The sequence below is a fragment of the Phacochoerus africanus genome, chromosome 7 (assembly GCF_016906955.1).
Source record: "Phacochoerus africanus isolate WHEZ1 chromosome 7, ROS_Pafr_v1, whole genome shotgun sequence".
Taxonomy (NCBI): domain Eukaryota; kingdom Metazoa; phylum Chordata; class Mammalia; order Artiodactyla; family Suidae; genus Phacochoerus; species Phacochoerus africanus.
The window spans coordinates 40,219,021-40,243,365 of NC_062550.1; the positions used below are offsets into that span (position 1 = coordinate 40,219,021).

The 24,345-nt window shown below is 34.5% G+C and overlaps 1 protein-coding gene across 1 annotated transcript in view; it reads left to right on the plus strand.

Moving 5' to 3' along the window:
- Nucleotides 1-24,345, plus strand: part of TRHDE (thyrotropin releasing hormone degrading enzyme) — a 382,857-nt gene that overhangs the window by 260,664 nt on the left and 97,848 nt on the right. The window contains exons 7-9 of the mRNA XM_047787208.1: nucleotides 3,086-3,151; nucleotides 21,670-21,735; nucleotides 22,383-22,570. Of these exons, the coding sequence (XP_047643164.1) occupies nucleotides 3,086-3,151; nucleotides 21,670-21,735; nucleotides 22,383-22,570 (320 nt within the window). The remainder of the gene's footprint in view (nucleotides 1-3,085; nucleotides 3,152-21,669; nucleotides 21,736-22,382; nucleotides 22,571-24,345) is intronic.

The window sequence follows — 24,345 nt, forward strand, 5'->3', positions numbered from 1 at the left end:
TCCACCCTAATATCTCCCTTAACCTTAGTAGAGCAAATATAGTGATGCGTTTTCTAAAGTTTCATCATTATACAAATCCTGCAGAAATTGTGTATTTCCCACAAAGCTACTTAGGCTGCCTAATATCCAGTTTGTTTGTTTGAGGGTGGGATTCTGAAGCACAAGTGCATATAAATTACGATATTGTAAATGATATTTTCCTTGGTAAAGAAAAATGTTTTAAAGACATGAAGAAAGGGGCTTCCTTGTTTTCTTTTTGAAAAAGGGTTTACAGTGACTTTTGACTGCCTTAAGAGGTGTTATATTTGTTATAACCCATATATAGTAGGTGCTTAGTATATGTTGGCTGCATGATGACAGTTGGAGAGCCCATCTGCTTCTCTATGAAGCAGGGATTCTATGAACAGGGATTTTAAAAATTTGTCTTTGGAAAGTAAAGGCTAGTTATATATAGAAGAATGCATGCTACTCTGGAGAACTTAAAACATTCAAGATGGCAAGACAGACATATTTTCCAAAAGTTAATTAAATTATACAATATAATATAATAAGGAATTCAGTGATCTTCTAAAGCTTTTAAATATTGATTATATTTCTAGGTTTTATTTCCCATTAATCCTCTGCTCCAGCTCAACTGGACAGGAAAATGGGTACATTCTTTATGATTAATAAGGACTCTTACCATTTGCCCATGCTAAATTGATAATTTTTACAGCCAGACAAGAGAAGAAGTCTTCAATACAGGAGGGGAACATTTGAATCATCTGAACATGGCTATTCTGTTCTGTAGGAAAGTTTGAGTTGACTGCTCAAGATTCTTTCTCACTCTCCAAGCAGCAAGGGTTAGTTTTTCTGCAGAACTGACAGTTTCTACCCTCCGAGTGGGTAGATTAGATTGGGAAATATATAGGAGGGGAGCTTGTCAAGGAAATTCGAGGAGCAGAGTTGATAAGTTCTAAAGGGAATTCTAACCTGGTCCCCAGATTGAATCATCAATGCCTATATCTTATGGATTTATACAAGTGTGCAGAAGACGAAGAGTAAGAAGCAAAAGAAAGAGCAAAGCATAGAAGGCATGGAAGGAAAATATACCAGAAGAGGCATACAACACTTTGGCTTGTTATGCTCATTGTTTGTTGAGTTGTGAATAAAATACCAATTGGGGGAGCAACTGTGGTGATGATTAAAATTTTTGAGACATTTCTTTAATGGTGATGCATGAAACCTGAGTACTGTATCGCATTAAAATTCTAGAATTACAGGAACTAGTTTTGGTAACAAACAGTGGAAATTCATCCTTGCATCTCTGTACTGACTGCTGTAGTCCAGCCTCAGGCAGAATGAGTCTGTCTGTGGTTCTTTTGATTCTCTTCTAAAAGAGAGACACCTGGTAATAAATTAGTTATTGATGGGTATGAATTTTTAATGAGTATGAAGTTGGATATGTAGTCATAAAGGAATTTATTCCCGTTAAAACAAGACTATCATTTATATGTAAACTTTTGCTGCTTATAATTCACTGCTTCATAGTTAAAACAATTTGGTGCAAATTGAAATATCTCCTTGAAGGCTTATTTATATTTTACATACAGCTTTGTGATCATCCAGGCTTAACCATCATTTCTTGGAATGTTTCATATTGATTACATGTCAGCCTTTTTGCACTGATATTGTTCTACAATATAGTAATCATTCTCAAAGTGAGATAGGCTCTTGAATTAGTATTTTCTTCCTTTACTCTAAAATATTTATATCAGCACATATGTGCTCTATTTGTATGTGGATATAGACAAGTCTTTAAGTGGAAGAAAACAGGAAATAAAAACAATTAGCTTGATGTAATACTGACAGCTATCATGATTACAATTTTTCAAACCCAGTTAGAACTGCCTTACATGTAGTAATTTATTTAAATTTCAGAATAACCAAAATTGTAAGTCAACTATACTCTAGTAAAATTTTTATTTTTTAAAAAGACAGGATATAGGAAGTAGGGTGTGTGTGTGTGTGTGTGTGTGTGTGTGTAAATAAAATGAGTAAATAAATGTATATATCTTTAAAAAAGACTATCTGTTTCTTCAGAAAAGTGACTTTCAGATGCCATTAGGAATGTCAAAGGTAGTTGCTTAGAAAAGAGAACACAAAACAAACTGAAAGCCCTAAGGAAAAATCTCTATAAATCAAGATATTTGGGAGTTCCCATTATGGCACAGTGGAAATGAATATGACTAGGAGCTGTGAGGTTGTGGGTTTGATCCCTGGCCTTGCTCAGTGGGTTAAGGATTCAGCATTGCCATGAGCTGTGGTGTAGGTCACAGATGTGACTCAGATATGGCATTGCTGTGGCTACGGTGTAGGCTGGCAGCTATAGCTCCAGTTAGGCCCCTAGCCTGGGAACCTCCATGTGCCATGGGTGTGGCCCTAAAAAAAAAAAAGTCTTTAATTGATTCCGGCAAAAAACAAAACAAAACAAAACAAAAAACCATATTAAGTTGAGATTATTATTGCCTACACTTAACAAGTGAGAAGAGTGAGGAGCAGAGGGGTTAAATAATTTTCCTGAGTAAGCATAATGGGTAAAGCCAGAGCCAGGATTTGAACCCTAGCAGTCTGGCTGCTTGATGCTTCCTACTTTCCACTTCTGTGGCTAAATCATTCTTGGTTGAGTAAGGGGTAGAGTACATAGCTATGTTACTTCACAGCTGTATTTTATTATGATTATTTGTTAACATGGGTATCCCTCCTTTACTAGATTATGAATTTGTGAGTACAAGAACCATGTTTTATTAACTTTGTCATATACAGTGCTCAGTAAAATTTTTATAATTCATGAGTTAAAGTTTGTTATTGCCCTGAGAGAATTTGTCCAAGAGGCTTCTATTTAAAGTTATAGGTTTTACATCCACAAAACAAAAAATGCAGTTGTTACCTATAAGTATTGTACTCATAATTCTCTTAACTATTTTTAAGAATAAAATAGCATGAATGAAGTAGACTATTTTCGAGTGAAATAGAATAATTTTAGAATCACGTTACTTGGTTGAACTTTTTTTCTTTTCTTTTTAAAAAATACTCTTTCCTACAGGGTGCTGCTCTAATTAGAATGCTGGCTAATTTTATGGGCCATTCAGTATTTCAGAGGGGTTTGCAAGTAAGTAAAATCCTTTTTTTCCTCTTACATTTTCCCTTGCCCCTTTGTTTGTTTTAAAGACTTTTCACATCTTGGGAAATTGTTAGTACAAAATTGCTGAATTCAATGGAAAACTTTAAGATGACTAAGGTAAGCAGTGTCTTTCTGTATAACAAATGAATGTGGATAAATCAGATACTGTAACAACCCATAAAACTCGAACTTTATACCATTTAGAATCTCTTTAGTATGCACTTTTAAATTGAAGTACTTTTCAAATATACTGTATTCTAAATAATCTATGTAAGATTTTGTGAAAGTCTGTTTCCCTTTTCTTCCATTTAAAAGTTTATATAAAGTTAAAAGTTGTTATCCTGAAAATTATGTATTTAAGAAATTCTTAATGCTTTGTTTCAGATATGTGTCTTTTATATTATTTGCTGTTTTAATGTTGAAATATGTAGATTATTTGTCTCAAAGATATTTACATATTTTTAAATTAGAAAATACGCTATTTTAAATAAAGGGGAGAAACAGTTTTATCGCACTGAATTTAGAGTATGAAATATGGAATCTAGGGGTAGTTTCTTAGAAAAGGAGGATTCTTGAATTCTTGAAAGCAAATACAAATATAGAAAAATAGAACTTTCATTCCATTGAACCTGTTGGACTAAATCATGTTCCGAGCAGCTGTGATTGATGAATTATTTATGATGCATTCTGCTACTTAGAAGTGTCCTTTAAAGTAAATTGATGTTCACCTGAAATACAATTATGCTAAAACAGAGAGAGCAATCAATCTTATCTGTTCTTAGTAAGCTTTTCATTTTGAAATTTAAATAAACTACCTATAGGATCAGGTCATTTTTTAGTAGTATAATTCTATCTTTACCCCAAATAAACTAAAAGATAAAAAAAAAAGCAGGAGTTAAATATGTTATGACAAAGCTATAAATACTTCACACAACAGAGAAAAAATATAAATTTTTTGAAGAGTAAGTTTCCTTAGAAAATATTTTTACAGAATTGTTCCAGCAGGGGTTGAAATTTACTTTAATCAGCTCTTCCCAATAGGGACCCCTTCAGAGTAGCTGAATCCATTGAGCCAGTTTGCCAGGTGCTTAAGTCTCTATTCTGATCACATATTTAGGAAAATCTTTTTTTCTCTGGGAGTGCTCTCCATGAATACCAACTGTCTGGAGGTATGTCCTTCTTTATCCCCACTCCTTTGTTTTTCCCCATCGAAGTTATAGTGTGACAGTTCCAGAAAATATCTAAGCTTTCATAAGGGCTACACAAATTGAATTTGATTTCCTGGGAGCAAGTTGATGTGAAATCATTTTCTGTATACAATCTTTATTGTTTTTTTTTTTCTCATTTGTGTATATAGATTTGCTTGGCAGATTGAATAACTATAGTTATGTTATCTGGAAATGATTATTGCTTTGTTAACATTTTTCTTTATCTTGTACTTTCTATGATATGCAAAATACATCCATTTTTAATACACCCTTTTCTACTCACCTGGTCTGTTCAGTTTTATCTGAAACAGTTAGAATATACCCTCTGACTCCCATGATATTAAACTTTCATTTGAATCTTGTGTTAATGCATGCCTTTATGCTCTAATACCTGATTTGGTTAATTTTCAACTGAGGGACTCTATGTTTGTCAACATTGCATTTCATTTGCCTTGTGACATCTCATTGATCAGATAGATCTTTATCCTTCAGTACTTCCCTTGCAGCTTTATTTATACTCATCACTCAAACTGATTTAGTGTATCATCAGCAGTTTGGATTAGTTTACAGTAGATCCCTACATCTAGGTGACAAATTATCATCTCTTGTGCATGAAGATGTATGGGATACATTTTGGAAATGACCTCCTGGACATACACTTCATGTCATGGTGCTGAGTGGTCAGAGTTGATATTAATATATTTCCCATCTACAGGGCTCTGGGGAGTTTTGGTTTACATGCTGAAAGAGCTAATCTGGACTGTCAGTGCATACCTCTGCTGGAAAATCTATTAACTCTTTTTACATTAACTGTGGCTATTTCTTTGTTGACAAATCAAAGTTTATATTTGCAGACAGACTCAGGGTTAGATTTACAGGTGTAGACATCCCGAATTGCAAAAAGTATATGTTTCATATATTTTTCTCTCCCTCTCTTTCTTCCTTCTTCCATCTTTCCTTTCCTCTTTCTTTTTGTTTTAGCACTTAGACCTTAGTCCTCATGTTCACACAGGAACAATATTATAATGGTGTTTTCTTCTAAAATTTGTGTTCTCTTATTTTTTTAATATCCTTATGACCCATCTTAGGCTCTTTTTGAAACAAGGCAAACATTTTTTATGAATATGACCAAAAATATATAAAACTTAATGGGTACTTATACAATATAAATTTAAAGTATAATATAAACATATATGATTATAATAAATATACATAGATATAAAATAAATTATAAATGTAATATTTATATAATAAATATAATAAAAATAATAAAAGGCAGACTAGTTCACATGTTTAATTTAGCAAATACGTGAGTGTCGATTCAACTACATTTTTCTAACTGTTGTAATATTTTGTATTAGACAATATATTCAGGTTTCATCTTACACAGTAAGAAGGGACTACAGAGGCTTTTTGACAAAAAGTTTTCTCCTAATACCCATGTAATCCATTCAATCGGCTGTTAGGAAGATGAGTAAACAGTTTCATACTGAATAATCACAACTTTCCAAGGTCTGGTCTTCTTGAGTTTGTGGTCAAATTCCCTATTTCTTAAATACTTTCTGATACTTAAATTCTTCAATCTTGCATAGTTTTAAAAATAAATTGCTGTAAAATATCTTTTCAAAAATAGACAGTATATACATTCATAAAAAGCCTTGGCTGCCGTTAATAAGTCAGCTTCTATTCTGATGTTTAAATTGAAGGTGAGACTGGCGTTCCTCTTGTGGTTCAGCAGGTTAAGGACCTGACATTGTTTCTGTGAGGATGTGGGTTTGATCCCTGGCCTTACTCAGTGGGTTAAGGATCCAGTGTTACCTTGGCTGTGGTGTAGGCTGTAGCTGTAGCTCTGATTTGACCCCTGGCCCAGGAACCTCTATATGTCACAGGTACAACCATTTAAAAAAAAAAAGGTGAAAGTGAAACTTAGAGCAAACCAAACTTGAACGCTTGTTGGATTACAAGTATGCCACTTTTAAATAATAAATTTTTAAAAACAAAGGAATGTTTTTATTTTAGAAAACTCTATATTTACTGTTCTGCCATAATTAATTTCCCAAAAAAATAGCTGGCATATTTGGGGACACGTGAGGCAATGGGATAAGTAGGAAGAAATGATTCTTATTCCTGTTTATAATTAATGATGGGCTTTCTAATAGTCACTAAATCTTTCCTGGACTCTATAGTTATAAAATGCAAGAGTTGAACTAAATACTTTCTAAGATTTTTTTTTCATATTTTAGATTCTCAAAGATTTATTTAATGCATTTTATTTGTTAGACAATTTGGGTTTGGTACTGCTTTTCAAGTTGATGGGAAAATTCGTAGACTAGATATGCAAAAATGTTCTTGAATCTTCACTTAACCATTTGAATGTTCAGACTCCATGGCTTTTAATGTCTATAAGACTGTAACTATAATCAAATCAGACAAGGATTTTTTGTTACAGATAATTTTCTTCTGGTAATATGTGTATTTTTGCCAACTTATATTTCCTTTACTTTTAGTTATCTTTCCTATTTTGTAATACTTTCAGATTTTGTTTGGGATACTTTACATGTTTGTGATTTAATTTTGGAGGCTGGTGTTGAGGAGAATCAACAAACCCCTTAGTGAGTGTCATTATAAGAGATTCAAAAAGGGATCGCTAACTTTTTCAGAGACAAAAAGAAAAGATGCTGTTGATGCCAAGGCAACCTCAGTGGAGTTTAGACTTTTAAGGTCCCCATTCTCATTCACGGTGTCTCATAATTTCTCAATCAGTACCCTAATTTTCACACAAAAGACCCAATAAAGCCATGAAATCTACTTGAATTGTAATTTTACCACTCAGAAGTTCAAGCCATGGCCTGCCTTTCAGTTGTATCGATTCTAAGGCAACAAGAGATACAAGAGTCTTGTAGCACAGACTTAGATGTCTGGTTCCCTGCCCATATCTTCAGCTGAGAATTTAAAGCACAGAGGTTATACATGTCTTTTTGTAATCTCTCCAGTCTAGTCAGAAATACCTGTTTTTCTCAAAGACTTTGTAATTCTCTATTTTACCATAAACTGAAACAGTCACTTGTTTTCCCAAAGCCTAGTTTTCTATTTAGACAAGTATTGATGACAACTTAAGGAATCATTTTGACTTCGAAAGCAGTGAATTACCAGGATTTTATTTCTCAAGATCAATGTTATTACCTCACTTAAGTCTATTCAAGTCAGGAAATTGTAGATTCTCAGCTTTGAGGGTCTGTTTTTTGGTACCTGCCACTCTTGGTACATAATGCAGTAGCAAAATCAAAATCATTCTAGGTATTTTTAACAGAAAGGGATTTGACATAGGATATATGAATTTTCTAAAACTGTTGAGAGGATTAGAGGACTGAACATCAGGAAAACCACTCCTGAATTTCAGAAAATCAAGACATTTTGGTATTACAAAGAAACGATACCCACAACTTTAGATGTAGTTCTAGTCAGGTTTTGGGAGGGAATAAAATTAGATGGGTTTGTTCAGTTTACCCTTTTTACCCAGAGGTCCTTTGTATCCTTTCTTCAGTTGACTTCAGTGATACTGTATTTTGAGTATCATCTTAATGCACCTCATGCTCAACCTCTAATACTGTAAGAATTGCTGAATCTTTCCTAAGTTCTCACATTTTAGTTTCCTAGGCTTCTTATTATTTACATAGATATATATCAGTTTTTACCCATTTGTAGCAATGCTTATGCATATGATCAATAAATTAGGATCTACTTCTTTTATTTTATTTTTTTTTTATTATTTAAGCTTCCACGGCTCTAATCCCCATTCTTACATAAGAATTCTAGTCTTATTTTTAAAATAAATAATTCAGATAAGGATTCACTTAGATATAATTGTTTCACATGACTTTGACCTATCTTATTTCATTTTTACTTGTTTTAATCTCTCTAGTTACATTTTTTCTTTGTCTCTGAGTTTGCTGGAAATAAAAGAATAAAGCTATAATTTTAAAATCCTCAAATAACATTGATTGGCTCAGTAGCTATTAAAAAAATAATTAGTACCTAGTGCTACTGCTTTTTCTTTTCAAACAAAACAGTACTGTTTTAATGATTTGAGCCTGGCAGTACTGTTCTTTTGTTGTTATGAGGCAACACCAGGGGACTGAATTATGAAGAAAGATCATTGTTAAGCTTGATATAAAACTCAAACTCTGAAACCCATGTCAGAAAATGAGTCACCTTCTTGCTCATCCAATGAGGATAATTCAATATCATTTAAAACATGTTTGAATAAAGAAAGATTTCTCTTGATTAGTGTTTAACTGCTCTTTTCCATAAGGTAACCTACAAGAAGATGTTTGGCTCCAATTATCAGGGTGGAAATTGCTTATGCAAATCAATGTAAGGCAATGAGGTGTAGATAAAAAGCAAAAGGGAAATATCATTATTATTGGTTTATGCTCATAAACTTCTGATAGCCTGAAGGTAATGACAGCACAAAGCTGTAGGGATTATTAGTAGCAACAACATACTCAGTAACTTGTGTTCCAGTGAGAAGCTGTATGTTAACATGTGTACACAGCGTTTTTATTTGGAAACCACAAGTTATGGTTGTGAGAAAGTGTTTGCTCCCTTACATGAAGGTTTTTAGATAAATGAAAAGTCAGAAAATAATAGAGGAGCAGAGACAGTGTGTCAAAGTTAATTTCCTTTCTGAAGAGATAGTGTTGTATTTTTTTCCAGATGGTAGCTGAATCATGCTTAATCTAAAATTGAATGACCATAGACTGGTTTTGTTCACATTTTTCCATGTTTCACTTAAATCACTGTGCAGTTTTAGGTATGCTATAGGTAGAAAGGTTAACACATCAAAATAATTTTTTGTGATCACTCAATACCATGATAATAATGCTATCATTGCTGATGTATAGTCATTGGTTGTGACCTAATTAGCATTTAACTTATTAAAGGCTTAACTACAAAGCTAAAAATAATGATTAGACTATAGAGAAAAAAAGTATTGATTTTAAGGAAAGATTCCATGGATTTGAGAATCAAGAATACCATCTCTAATAAAAAAAAGTGCATTAAAAAATTAGCTATTCATATTTCTCAATTGAAGAAAAATAACTTCTCAGTTTCAATTAATTTGTTTATATACAGCTACTGATTGACTACTTCTCATTTTACCTTGGAATTAAGTGTTGTTAATTGACTGCTGTGACTATATAGCATTAACTAAAAAGCCTTCAATATAAATGACATCTCTCTCTATTTGGTCATCCTACAGGCATTTTCCAGCTTAATGGGAGCCTTTAGAAATTTATACTTACTGATTTTCTTTTACCTGCTAGTTAAGAGCTCAAGACATATTACACATTTTAACTAATAGGGTTGATACTACAAAATGAGGTTTTTGATAACTATTGAAAATGTATTTGTGAAATGATTAGACACATTTGGTTGATGAGCAATGTATTTATATGTTGATATGTATGTAAATGCATAATGATCTTTAAATATGCATACACTGATGTATATGTACCTATCTGCAAAGACTCTCTCACTCCTTCTAAACGTTACCATTTGGTTAGATTGCTAATTCAGAGGTAAAAACTTGCCTTAGAGGCATTTTTCTCTAACCTACTTAGCTCTCGCATCAGCAGTTTTCTTTTGTTTCCATTTTACATTTATTTTTTCTCTAATTTTATGTTCTCAGAATATTCATGTAATAGCCTAGAACTACATATTTGGCAGTGCCGATAGCTTTGATGCTAAAAAAACAAAACAAAAAACTCTTCTAGGTTAGAAAGATTTTTTTCCTAGTTACTCATATTTTCATAATTGCTTGATGATTCTATTACATAGCTTAATACTAGTAATATGGAATAGGTGTATATAATATATTTAATTTTTTCAATGTTGGTGAACATTTAGACTGCTTTCTAATTTTTGTTAACTAAACAATAACCTAATAATCCTTAAATTATAGATTTTCCCATTATATTTTGATTATCTTTCATCTACATTCATGGCAGTACATTATCAATTTTTCATCTAAAATATTAAGCCTTTATATAATGGTTAAAGTTTGAAAGTTTTCTTTTAATAATACACTAAGCAAACAACATTGGGCCTTATTCTCAAAATAAATTTCTTGCTAATTTAATGAGTAAAAAATTACCCAGTTGCTATTTCAGAGTATTTTTTAATCACAAATGAGTTTTCATATATTCTCTCGCTTTTCACTTTTATCACTTACTTTTTCAATGACATATGTATCCATGTGTTTTACTTGTTTTAAAAATTGAATCTTTACTTTTCCATAACATAATTCTTTGCAAATACTTATAAAATAAAAATAATGAACCATAATATATTCATACAAATTTATTTTCACTTATGGTATCTAAATGTCAAAATTATTACTATGAAAAACAACATGTTATAAATTAGTGGCTTAAGAGGAGTGCTGTAAAGACCTATTCTAAGTTATATATTTGGAACCTGTTTTACAAAAGTTCAAATGCATTCAAAGTTCAGTGTTGATCTACCTCTATGTTTCTGTCTATGGAAGAGAAGTCTCTGTGTTAGTGTGACACACAAAGAAACTAGGATACTCATTAGTCATCCGGCATCTCATTCCCTTTTGCAATCAATCTCTTATATTCACCTTTTCTCTTCTGTTCAAGGTCTCTCCCTGTGATTCTGTTAGAGACCATTTTTTCCTCCTCAAGAGCAATAACTCATTTTAGCGTTAAAATCTTTTTATTAGTGCTTTGTGTTAATAAACCAAAATTATAACTTCTCTTCCTGTATCAACTCGCCTTAGTTTTATATATCCCTGTTGTTTACTCATCAGATATGTTCAATTACTCACTTATTTCACACGTATGTATTGCATAGCTCCTCAGTGTCAGACACCATGATAAGTACCAAGTATTCAGGACATGCTGTACTCAGCAGGTATGCCCTTTGATCTCATGAATCACACAATTGGATAAATTGATACTAAATAGGAGAAAAACAAATACCTATGTATTTATTAAATGTGATAAACACTGGGAAGGAAAAAATGGGATGAGGTGAGAGAATATGTGGGTGGGTGGGGATGACAACTTTAGGTTGGGTGTTTAGAAAATCCTTCTTGAGAAGAAGACATGTGTACTGAGTTCTGAAGGATGAGAAAGAGCTGGAGGTGGGGGGATGTGATCCCAGGAAGAAGGAAGGGCTTGTACAAAGGGCTGAGGGAAAGGACCGAGCGTGTTCAAAGAGAGGAAACTGGTGTAGATGAGCGGAGTTAGTAAGGATAAGAGATGAGGTAGGAGAGGAGGGCAGGAACTGATCATGCAAGGCCAAAGCATACTGTGCCTAAGAAGCTTGGGCTATATTCTGAGTGCAGTGGGAGGCTATTCAACAGTTTTAAACTGGGACATAATGTGTAGTTCTGTTTATATTTAAAATAATTATCTGGCTGATTGTGATAATATATCAGGATTGGGGCAGTCAGCATACCAAGAGTGGAATCAGGGAATAAAATTAGGAAGATATTTTAATATTCAGGGGAGAGTAATGGAGACTTTAAATAGTCAGTAGATATATAGAGACATGGATGGATTCAAAATGTTTTTTGAAGGTAGAATGAAATGGACCTAGGGATAGATCAGGTGAAATTAGGGCATGAGAGATGAGGAAGAAAAGGCACCTAAGTATCATTTTGAAGTTTCTGGATTGGAGGCCTGAGACCAAGCCTGAAGGCCGGGACAGATGGAGGTGGAGGCAGAGGAGGGGCTAGAAGAGAGACTGAGCTGGAATAGTTGGAGAGGGAGGTGGAACACCAAGGGTGTGTTGTAGCTAAGAAAGTAATCAAGGAGGTTAAAAGCAAATGAGAGGTGGAGTAGAATAAAGACTGAAGAATGTGGCTGTTGGCAGCTTGCATGATTTCTGTGGAATGGGTTAGTGAATGGGAAATATCTAAATGCAGACAGTGCATGTAGAGTAACATTAAACAAAAATCTGCCAAAGCAGGAGGCCAGAAAAACAGGGTAGATAGTTAGAGAAGGATAAGGGCTAAAGAAGGTATTTTGTTTGGTTTGGTTTTTGAAGATGAGAGAGCAGCCTAATCAACCAGATTAGGCTGGTTGAGAAGGAAGCAGGACAGAGATGCTGGGGAAGGAAGAGATAATGGGGATGGACTTTGGTTCTTGAGATATTAAAAAGACTGGTCTTTGGTAAGAGGGATACTTCCAGTATATTTGGAGATTTGGAAACAGGAAAATAAAGGAATCCCTGATGAATTCTATCTTTTTACTGTTACTTGAGGCAAGATCAATGGCTGAAAGTGAAGTAATGCTGGGCGGTAGAGAGATCTGAAGATTGAGGGTTGGGAAGAGAAGTCAGGAATGGCTGCCTGGCAGTTGTGAGTGCCTATTTGAATTTGGTAATTACAATTTTATATTAAAACTCAACCGTTCAATTGCATTATTTCCTCTTGTGGTGCCCAGCTGCATGGCTGCAGGTTTAGAGAAGGCAAATACTTGAATTCATCCAGAATTTTTGTTGTTGTTGTTATTGTTCTTGCCATCTAGAATAATTGAAAGACAGAGCTGCTAAGGAGATGAGGCTATTAGCTAGGAATTAAGATAAACTATGAAATAGAAGCTCGATTATAAGGGAAACAAAAAGAAATAATGCTAGTAGTAAATAATATATTAGCTAGTGCATATGATATCAAATGAAAGAAATACCCCATGCTTTTGAGCATATGGGAAATTTAATCTGCCCTTATTGGATTCCTCTTATGTCATGCCCAGTTATAGGAGAATGTTCCAAGGAACTTTATCAGTCCGGAACATATGGAGAAGAGCCCTCCATTCTCATCCACACTGACAGGCGTATTGGTTTCATGGAGAGAAATGATGAGTGAATGGGAAAGAAGTGAGATATAGTGCATGTTCGTGCACATTGCTTGGTGTTTGGTATATATCTTGTCTAAGCCTTGCCTTTCTGGTCACCTGAAGGTTAGTGTCTTAGCTGCTTTAGAGCTCCTTTAGGTATGGCTATTTTGTGTTGGGGAGCCTAACTGATACTCCCATTTCATGAGGCACTGCCCCCAACCCCTCTGCCGCCAATCAGTGGTCTTGTTGCCTCTGTAGACCTTTGTGAAAAACAGGTTGCTGGACCCCATAGCTTGCAGAGCACTCAGGGTCTCTTTCTTTTTCCACACTTGGGTGGGGGAAGGTTTCTAAACTTTTCTGAATCTTTGGTCTGCATTTTTTTTTCTTGCAATTTTACTTTTTAAAATTAAAAAAAAAAAATTCCTTGAAGAACTTTCCTCCTACAAGTTGGTCCATTTAATTTCCCTTCCTGGGACACCTAGAACAGTTTGACTTCCCAAGGTTGAAGAAGAAGATGTAGACTTTGGACTTAATCTTAAAATAACTAAAGTTTCTTTGGTTCTTTGTGTGGCACGCTTTTTGTTTTTCTAAGTGCTTATGTCATTTTTTTATGCACTCTCTTCTCAAGTAAGTACTATATTATCTATTTTTTCCAGTTGAAGAAATTAAGGTTTAGAGAAAATAGATCTCTTATCCAAGATCACACGGCTGGTAAGGAGTAACCTGAATTCTTAGTTTTTCTGAATACACACACCACTTCTTTCTCAGTTGAGTTTCATTTTTTTCTCAACTAGTCACCAGAACCAGGGGTTGAGTGAGAAAACTCCATGTACAAGGCCTGCCACCAATAGGCATCTTGATTTACAAAAGGCAGTGTAGTTTTACCAGGCAGGATATAATTTATCTGTTTTGTAGCTCACCATGGTCAAAACCCTTTACCAGGGCGTTCAGAAAAAGCAATTCACAAACTTCAGTTTTACCAATAGATTTGTTTTATGTCTCAGTCATATTTCAAGCTAGTGGCAGAGTGAGAGGTGGGGATATTTTAGTACCCAGAACACCCCTTTGGACTTACATTCACAGCACTTCACTGACAGGTGTAGGACCCTGTCAGGTTGTTCTGGAATGGAGTACAAATTCAACAGTGGCAATATTGCACCTCTGGCGATGCTCCTGCATGTTATGGCATTGGTGGCATGATCTATAATTGCTAAATCAGAGACAGGCAAAAACAGAACTGAAGTGAGAATATCCTGTTGTCTGTAATTTAAGACAAACAAATAAAAAATCTTTCATGTGCCAAAAGGTTGTTCTGATTTAAAATTTTCTAATTTTTCTGGCATACAGCCCTTCAAGAAAGTACACTGATTTTACAAAATTTACACTCCTTAGGTGGAGTAATGGATTTTCAAAACATGTAAAATGCCCTTTGTTCCTACAAAAATATCTGAATACTCCTATATATCTAAGTAAACTAACTTCTGAAAGTAAATTTAGGTTAAACACATTTAAAAAATCAAAATGAAAACGGCACGCAACGACATCACTGACTTTTCAGTTATTATTGTTCTAGCTGTTTGAACAAATTCCCTTCCTAAATTCCACCTCCTTTTTACTGTATCTGGTGATTAGAAGCTGCTGTACCTCAGCATTTGGTAATGGTATTTATTTTACTGGATTTCCTCCTTGGAAACTAGTGTAATTTAATAATAAAAATTTAATAATTATTTATACTTTTTTATCCTTGGTTCTTATCTAATAGGATTAAAATGTAAACATTATTTTTCATAATGCTTTTTCAGTGCTTTGCTACACATTTTTACTTAATTTATTAATCTCCAACCAGTCTTCTGTATTAGCAAAAATAATGTTTTGATCTGTAGTCCAGCTTTCTAGTGTTTTAGTTGGTCATCTGTCACTGCTTCTGTTTCTCAAGGTCAGGAAATGTAGAAACGTCCTCTGAAGTACATGGCCAGGCTTCAAATGGGTTTTGTCCAACACTTGTGTGACATTGCTGTGATCTGGCAGATTTTACTCTGCTTTTGTTGTTGTCCATGGTTTCCTTTAAGATCACATAATAATCGCCTAATCTTCTAATATTATATACACTTAAAAATATTTAATTTTAGACCTTATGGTTCCCAGTTTAAAAGCCCTTGCTTTGTTTAAGACACAGGTTTTGCATAGTTTTATTTTTTATTTTTGTCATCCACCTTGCACTCTTCCCTGTGGAAATTTCATATCTTTTTATTTTTTTCTTGTCTGCCTCTTTTTGTAAAGTTTTCACCTCTTTTCCCCCATACCTAATAGCAATGGAAGCCTAGTTGATTTACTAAACAGAACAAGGTGTTCTTTTTTTTTTTTTCATTATGCATAAGTTGTGGGAGATTGTTTCTATTTTTCTTGCTGAGGTAACCAAGAAAATGTCAGATGTCTTTGTGTTGTGTGTATTACCCATTAGTCTTGTGTCAGTCAGGGTTTTGTGTTGCAAGCAACAGAAAAAAAACTCTGACTAAATTAAACAAAAAAAGAAATTTATTAGAAGGATGTCAGTTAGCCCTTGGAATCACTGGGAAGGCTGGAGAATCAGGTTTACAAAACAGATAATAGGAACTAAGGGAGACTCATAAATTAAGAAACCTAGCCAAAGTCATGCCATAGGATTGTCTGGTTCAATAGCTGCCTTTAGCATGGCTGTATCTGGAACCTCAGGGTCACCATCTCAGGGAATGTGACTTCAGCCATTCCTGCGCCTTGCATTGAGCCTGTGGGATTCCTGCTCCTTGCATTACATCCCTTCCTGGGAGGAAGTATCCGCTTGTGTCCATGCTTTAGCTGCCAGGGAGAAGGGGGAGGGAGGATTTAGTATTTTTGTCCCTTATATTGCAAGTGAGAGAGCCCTCAGTTTTCTCTAAGATTCCATGATGAGTTATTGCCCTCATATGAAAGTGGTGTTTAAATGCTGGAAAGCCAAAAGAATGACAAATGCCCACTACAAATATTTTGAGGTACAATTATTCTTAATAGAAAGGAACAATATTTCAAACCCTTGCTTCAAACTTCTTGTCACATAGTCAGAAAAATCAATGCCCGATTTACCTGGTATTTCCCAGACTAGTCTTACAAATAGAAGATATCATCCTTCCTGCTGTGCCTGAGGCCTGGGCTTGCATCTCTTGTCTCACTGGAGAAAATGGTTGACTGTCTCCCCATAAGCTAGTCTCCTCTTCCTTCTCATTAACCAGATTCTGATTTTCTTCAGATTCTCACTCTTTTATATGTAATCGATTTAATCATATACGTCACAGAATTGGGTACTGATTTATGCAATCCCAAACCAATACTCCCTGAATCTTTGTTACCAGCTTTGGCTAGAGCAAGGATGCAATTTTGGTAAATGGGAAACAGGAGAAGATTGATGTAGAATTTGACAGGAAGTTTTCCTGATTCCTAAAAAGAAATGATCAGAAATAAATTCCTTTTCCTCTGTGCAGTGTTAACAGCTGAATGTGGGGTTTAGGGCTGCTGCAGCCATGTAGCCCCAAATCTAAGACTAAAGCTGCAACACAGATAAAGGTGGGACCAAAAGAATCCAGGGGAAAAGAGCTGAAGCTCTGTCTTACCTTTTTACAGTAGGAAAGAATAAACTTATTAAGAAGATTATTCCAGGATGGATATTTTTGTTTCTTGCAGCTAAACAATACAAGCCAGTCCATATATCTTTGATTTTTATCAAACTGTCCCTCCATGTCCTGGGGAATAAACCAGTTATAAAGTTGATCCTTTGTTTTAATATGCTGAAGGGTTCATTAATAGGAGAGCAAATATTCCATACTTATTTCCATGTAAATCTTAAAAGGTAATAGTGCTTTACTTTCTCAGCTCATTTTTAACTTTTCTCTTTGTTATTCGTTCCATTGGCCTTTATACATAAAATTTTATGAACCGTGTCACAAGTTAAGCAAAGAAAGTAAAACAAAAAATGATCTCACACTCAACAGTTTACAGGCTTTTGATGACATCATGGCCAGCTGCATATATCAATGCAAGTTGTATATCTGACATATATGCACTGAAATAGTAAATTAAGTCCTATATAAAGTTTAAAGATGACATTTTGGGGAAACCTGATGGGTGCAAGAAATCTCCCTTTACTGTATTGTTAGTTGTCAACAGAAAGGCATCTTGAATAAGCAAAGTTGGAAATTGCACAAAAATACTGAGCACCTACTATGTACTGGGCTGGCCACAGAGATGCTGGTTAAATAGTGGTGAACAGGAATAACAAGGTCCTTTCTGGCATGAAGTTTACAAACCATGTTAGCAGTCAAACTAACTCTTGGAGAAAATGCATCAAACTTGAGTCCTGGAGATTGAGTTGAATTTAAATGGGCAAAGGAGGAGAGAAGTATAGAGAACTGCATGTGCAGAGAACTAGAAAAGAGAGAAGATATGCAATAGGCATCTGTAAGAAAGCTGAAAATGGCTAAGTTGAGGCAGGGAGGCAGAAAAATACAGATGGGATTGCAGAGGTTCAGAGGGACCAGACCATGAGAGAGACTTTTATGTTACATTAGGGTATTTAGACTGCATTTTGAATGCAGCCTGGATTCATATGTATATTTGATGAAAAGTGTTCATGCGTGGCTACATGATAGAGATTAAATTTGAAAGAGACAAAACAAAATTAGCATCAGTGGTAGTCATCTGGGAAAAATATTGTAGAGTGACTGTCAAACAGGTAAAAGGAAAGGGAAGTATTGGGGGATTATTTAGGATGTGGATCATTACCCGAATGTGATGGAAAGGGAGAGAGAGGCATCAAGGATGACTCAGTTTAATCGGATGTAAGGGTCATCGCTGGGGAAGGGCTGCTAGATATGAGGAAGAACAATGAGTTCAGCTCTGAGCATGACAGTGTCATAGATGTTGGACTTGGGTCAGCAGTTGTGTGAGCAGATATGGGGTTTGGACTTGGGCCGGAGTCTCTGAATGCTAGTGTTTTGATTTATTAAGTGATGATGATAACATCTAACTCATAAATGTTGTCATGGGATTGAATGAGGCAAAATATTCAGCAACTAATACAGTGCTAAAAGGAAGGCAAATATTAATGCTTTCATAGACTATGTTCTTTAATTATTATTGTTAATAATCCTTTTCCTTTTGTTACTCAGTTTTCCAGCCTGTAACCTGAAATGATTAAAAAGGTTATTGCAGCTAGTGTCTACTGAACAGACATTATTGTGTTAGGCACTTCTCACTGCTTAATACTATACAGATATGATCATTTATTTCTCTGAAAAACTCTGTGCAGCAGGTACATTTATTACCCATATTTTATAGATGTGAAGACAGGCACAAAGAGGTTAAGTAACTTGCTAACAGTAGCATAGCCAGGGAGTGCTGGAGCATGGATTTGAATAAAGACAGTCAGACTATCATTCCTGTACTTTATGTATCAAAATATACTTTTGCTTAACGTGCTTTTAACTTTTAATCAGTTTATATCATTCGTGATGTTTCTTAATATTCTAGTGGTCATTCTTGTTTTATTCTTTTCAACAACTCTAGTGTTTCTGAAATACTTTTTTTTTGTTTTTTGTCTTTTCAGGGCCACACACATGACATATGGTGGTTCCCAGGCTAGGGGGAAAATCACAGCTGTAACCACTGGCCTACGGCACAGCCATAGCCACAGCAACAGGATCCAAGCCACATCTGTGACCTACACCACAGCTCAAGGCAACACCGGATCCTTAACCCACTGAGCAAGGCCAGGGATCAAACCCATACCCTCATGGATGCTAGTTGGATTCATTAAGTGTTTCAGAGGAGTACCAATCATGGCTCAGGGGTTAAAGAACCCGACTAGCATCCATGAGACATGGGTTCGATCCCTGGCCTCACTCAGTGGGTTAAGGATCCAGCGTTGCAGTGAGCTGTGGTGTAGGTCAAAGATTCGGCTTGGCTCCTGTTGCTGTGTCTGTGGCTGTGGCATAGGCTGGCAGCTCTAGCACTGATTCCACCCCTAGCCTGGGAAAATCCATACACTATTGGTGTGGCCCTAAAAAGACAATCAATCAATCAATCAATCAATCAATTATATAGATAACTTAATTCTCTTTACAGAGTTAATATTAATACATTCCTCTTCTTTACATTATAATGTCAAATCTACTGCTGATTGACTTTCTTACACATAAATGTTAATTTCTATTTGAGGTTTGTAACTCCAGCCATTTCCATATTCATTGACTTCTAGGTTTGCAAGGAACTTAAAATCTTCTTATTTACTCTCATATCAAATGTTTGATTCATCCTGTCAACTGGTTATTGTACCAAGACCTCCCTGGTTTCAATCACAGAAACCTTCCTACACAAAGCACATCTCAGTATTTGCAGTTGTTCTCAGTAAACTTTTCTCCATCACTGTTGCCCCAACACCTGGTAAGCTACCTGGCACATGCAAAGTGCACCATGTATTTTGTGGAATGCATAAATAAATAAAAAATCATCAAGAGACCACATTTGCTATTTATGTTTTTTAAATAGTTCTACAAAGACAATGAAAAATTTCCTCAATTCAAAATATGACTATTTTGTAAAAGAAGACATCTAAAATAACTAAGGAAAACATTGGAGTTTTATTATGGAAAAAAAAAGAGGTGACATATGTAGAGTTCTAATAACACCCCAAAACTAGGATGGCAAGAAGACATGCTATATGCCCTGAATAGCAGGCAAGATGGAGCTGCTTCCTAAACTTGGAGAATTGCCATTTCTGCCTGCTTCAAATGTAAATTTGAACTTTCTTCTGAATTGGGGAGAGAACCAAGAACTCAAGTTGATGATCAGTATTGAGCCAAGGTCAACTCATATCATGAACTGTTGAATTTTTATGATCTTTTTATGAAGAGATGCCTATGTATTGGTCCTTTCAAGCTCTATGTAGAATTCCTTTGTTCACTCTTTTGGATTATCCTAGCAGTTCTATCCATAAGCAGAATCCAGTAATTAATGGTTCTATTTTTAAATACTTTTTTATTATAACATTACTAAAATAAAATTTAAACTTACATTTAATAATTCCTATTGTTCCAAATTCTTCATTTAAGTACCAAACAAGCATAAAATACAATTCTGATAACTAAATCTGAAATATTGGTTTAAATCCTTGTCCCTGGGTTCTAACTGGAAATGCCTCACATGGCATGTTGAAAGCCAAAATTAGCATTCAGATTGGCCATTCAGGTTTGTATTTTTACAATAAACTTATTGTAACACCTGATGATGATGATGAATTTGTGGTTGCTACGTTAGTGTTAAGTATCACATCTCAAAGAGGCTGATTAAGTGGGAGTTGTCATTTGCTGAGCTGTAAGTTGCCAAGAATGTTGAATCTGTCACAGGTGCTACAATTTGTGTTTCAGAAAATTTGCTTCCCCAATTTTAATTATCCCCAAAGTATGCCTCTCTACATAAAGTACTGAAAGGAGTCAGTGTTTTTTTTTTTTTTTCCCAGTTTTAGTACCGTGATGTAAATTAGAATTTTGTCTACTACTTATGTGTTGTAGAGGTGATGGAATTTCAGATGAAGGAGGGGATGCTCTGTTTTATAATATAAAACACTGCTTTCTATTGACTTTTCCACTGTGGATTCAGAAAAAAAAATAATGCCAAATGGCCATAATTAAATAACATTAGTTATTTAGCCATAACTAAATAACATTCAGAGTAACATGAATCAGAAAGTGCATACATTTAACTACTACTGATTGAATTGGAAACGGTGAAGTCCTAAACTTAAAAATATTAAATAACCTTGGAATTGACTTTTTAAAATTAACAACTAGTATGCGTTTCAAACTCATGGAAAGAAATCTGAATCATGTTATATTAGGCAATCTGCCCTTTACAGAGATGTGGGGGGACAGGAAAGGCTGTGGAGACAGGCATTGCCTTTTTGGTAAATCAGTCCCTCTTCACATCAGTAGACATCAGTAAAGGTGGTTTTTTTTTTTTTTCTTTTTCCTCAAAACAAAATATTTTTTTTCAACCCTTCAACATGAAGGCATGATGGGGAATTTCCCCCCAAATATTTCACTTGCAGCAGTAGTTTTTTCAACATGAGTTTGACTTGTTAAATTAGAGGAAGATCTTTCACCCTGGAAATCCATAAGAAGTGATTATGACTATGAAAATAATTTTTAAGAGATTAGTGTTGTTTGATGACTTAATTTCAGAAATACACTGTAGTTAAATCTCTGTGGAGTATTTTAAAATGTGATTCCTCATCTCTTTTTGCATGTCTTTGTATTAATGTAATTCCAACAAATGGAAATGGTTAACAGAATTGAGAAATAAGTGTGTTTACTGGAATTTGTTTAACCTTTGAATTGTAATTACAATGTTATATTCTTTGTAGGATTACTTAACCATTCATAAGTATGGCAATGCAGCCAGAAATGATCTCTGGAATACACTATCAGAGGTAAAGAATAGGAAAGTCGAAAACCCAAACCTTTTCTTGAGTATTTGAATTGAATTATAAAATATTCATGACTTTTATTGACACTGACAGTTTTTTACTTTTTCATAGTTCTTTTTTCTTCATACTGTTTTTTTGTTTTATATTTGATATATTATAAAGATAATGGAGTTTAAAATTAGTTCAAATGCAAATGGTTGTAAAAGACACCTTGCCAACTTTCAAGAAGGTTAATACTTCTGAAATACCATTTTAATATGCTGTCAGATATTCATGTTTGGGTAAAATATTGTGGTAAAGAATTTTTTTCTCTATATGTGAGTAACATATTTAAGTTTAATACTAGACATACTGGAAATGCTTCATTATGTTACAATGACTTACTTTTAACAATAAAATATGTTTTGTTTTCGATTAGGTGAAAACTTTAATGGTAATAAAGATTTTATTTCTATATATGTATATACACATATATATGCATGAAGCTTAAGGCAAGAAGATTAATTTTACTAATACTTACATTAGTTTCACTGATTTTAAATGTTTTCATACTTAAGTAAGCCATAAAGGTGAACATGAAAATAGTTTAATGTTAATTATGTTGATAATTCATATTGATAAAATTAATTTACACAATTTTGATTATAAAGGCATTAAAAAGGAATGGAAAATATGTAAATATACAAGAAGTAATGGATCAGTGGACGCTCCAGATGGGTTATCCTGTTATCACCATCTTCGGAAATACAACAGCAGAAAATAGAATAATAATTACTCAGCAACATTTTATTTATGACATCAGTGCTAAAGCTAAACCACATGAACTTCAAAATAGCAGGTACAACTCTTATTTACGTGAAAACGTTGTTGTTTTTATTTTTACTTTTACTTTGCATGTTAGCATTTTAAAAAGAATCGATAACAGAATTATGAAATGTATGTGAAATGTAGTTTTCATTCATTTCTTTATTTATATATAGTATTTTCATTTTGAATACTCTTCTGCTTCTATTTCCAGATATTTTAACTATCAAGGTGACAGCACACCAAAGTTATTTTGTTTAAGAAAACAGAATTTAAATTATCATGACCATTTAAAAATTAATGCTTTTTTTTTTTTTTTTTACTTTTCTCTATAAATGTTTGTTGAATTAAATACAGGAAAGTTGAAATACTTTTAAGTGAATGATACTGAGAAAATCAAGATTTATACAATAGATAAGAACAGAAACTAACAATCCAGAAAGACTAGTTAACCAGACTAAATAATATCTGAGCTGAAGGAACTCAAACTTGATCTGTTTAAAGTGGTCTAAGTATCAATGCCATTTATTATCAAAATAATTCTATTCCCTCACTTTTAGTGTTTAAAAACTACCAGACACAACATACATAGAATTTGATTTGTTACGTTAGCTTTCATTTGAAACTCTTATTTAATTGCTGAAAATTCAGCATGGTAGTGTATCTTTTCTATTTCATGTTTTCCCATAGTTTTGTGTTTTATTAAAGCTGAGGCAAAAAAAGATAGTAGAGCTTATACTATTCCATTTTATTTTCTCAAAAGTGTCCTGAGGGGTTCCCTTGTGGCTTAGCAGATTAAGGGTCCTGTGTTGTCACTGCTGTGGCTCAGGTTGCTGCTGTGGCATTGGTTTGATCCCCGGCCTGGACCATCCACATGCCAGGCCAAAAAGGTGTGGCCAAAAAGGAAAAAAAAAAAAAGTATCCTGATAAGAGGTTGAGGAAGGGACAGAGAGGGATGGAGGTTAAAATTAATACATAAAAGAAAATGTTGGGATTAGGCTTGTCATGCCGTGTCTATTATTTGGGAATATTAGGAAACTGATTTTATCATCCACCAGTATCTAGGAGGTGGGAAACACTCATTAAGCTTTCTTTATTATCTCTAAGAAGTGTGGAAATCATTCCCAAGTATGGGAGTTCCAAGACTGTAGGTAGAAGTGATTGAGAAATTCATGTGTGTTTTCTGATGACTATATTTGGAACCCAAAATTTTAAGAAAGCATCATCTTAAATTTACTGATCATCACAAATATTGTCCTTCAACAAACTGTCCTTGCAATCAACTGTTTGGATCTGTGGAATACAGTATTATACTGCCACACTGTCAGGGTCTAACCAGACTAAATAATAGGGTCTGACTCTGTCAAGCCTTCTGCACCCACCCTGGCTTCTCCTCAGCTGCCAGACACCCCTTCTGATCGACCACTGTCCAGCCCCAGGCGAAACCTGCTTAGACATCAGTCCTGGCCTTGCCAGGAAGTACATAAAAATTACTTGACTGTGGCAAGGTTAGCGAGACACAGGCCATGCCTTTGAGAATGATCAACCTGACACAAGCATCACTGGTGCAGAAAAACATAAAGGACATGCAGATGACAGGACAAATTTTGAACAAAATACTCTGTCAACCTGTAACATGCACCAGAGGTATCAGCCACAAGATTCACTCTTTAAAGGAAGAATTTTTGCCAGGCTTTATGGGTATAGGTAACATCTACAGAGCTTTGCTTTTGCTGAGGTTATAAAATCATATGGATAATTTTTGAACCCTGAGAACTTGGCATAGAAAAATATTAAGAGTGAGGTAAT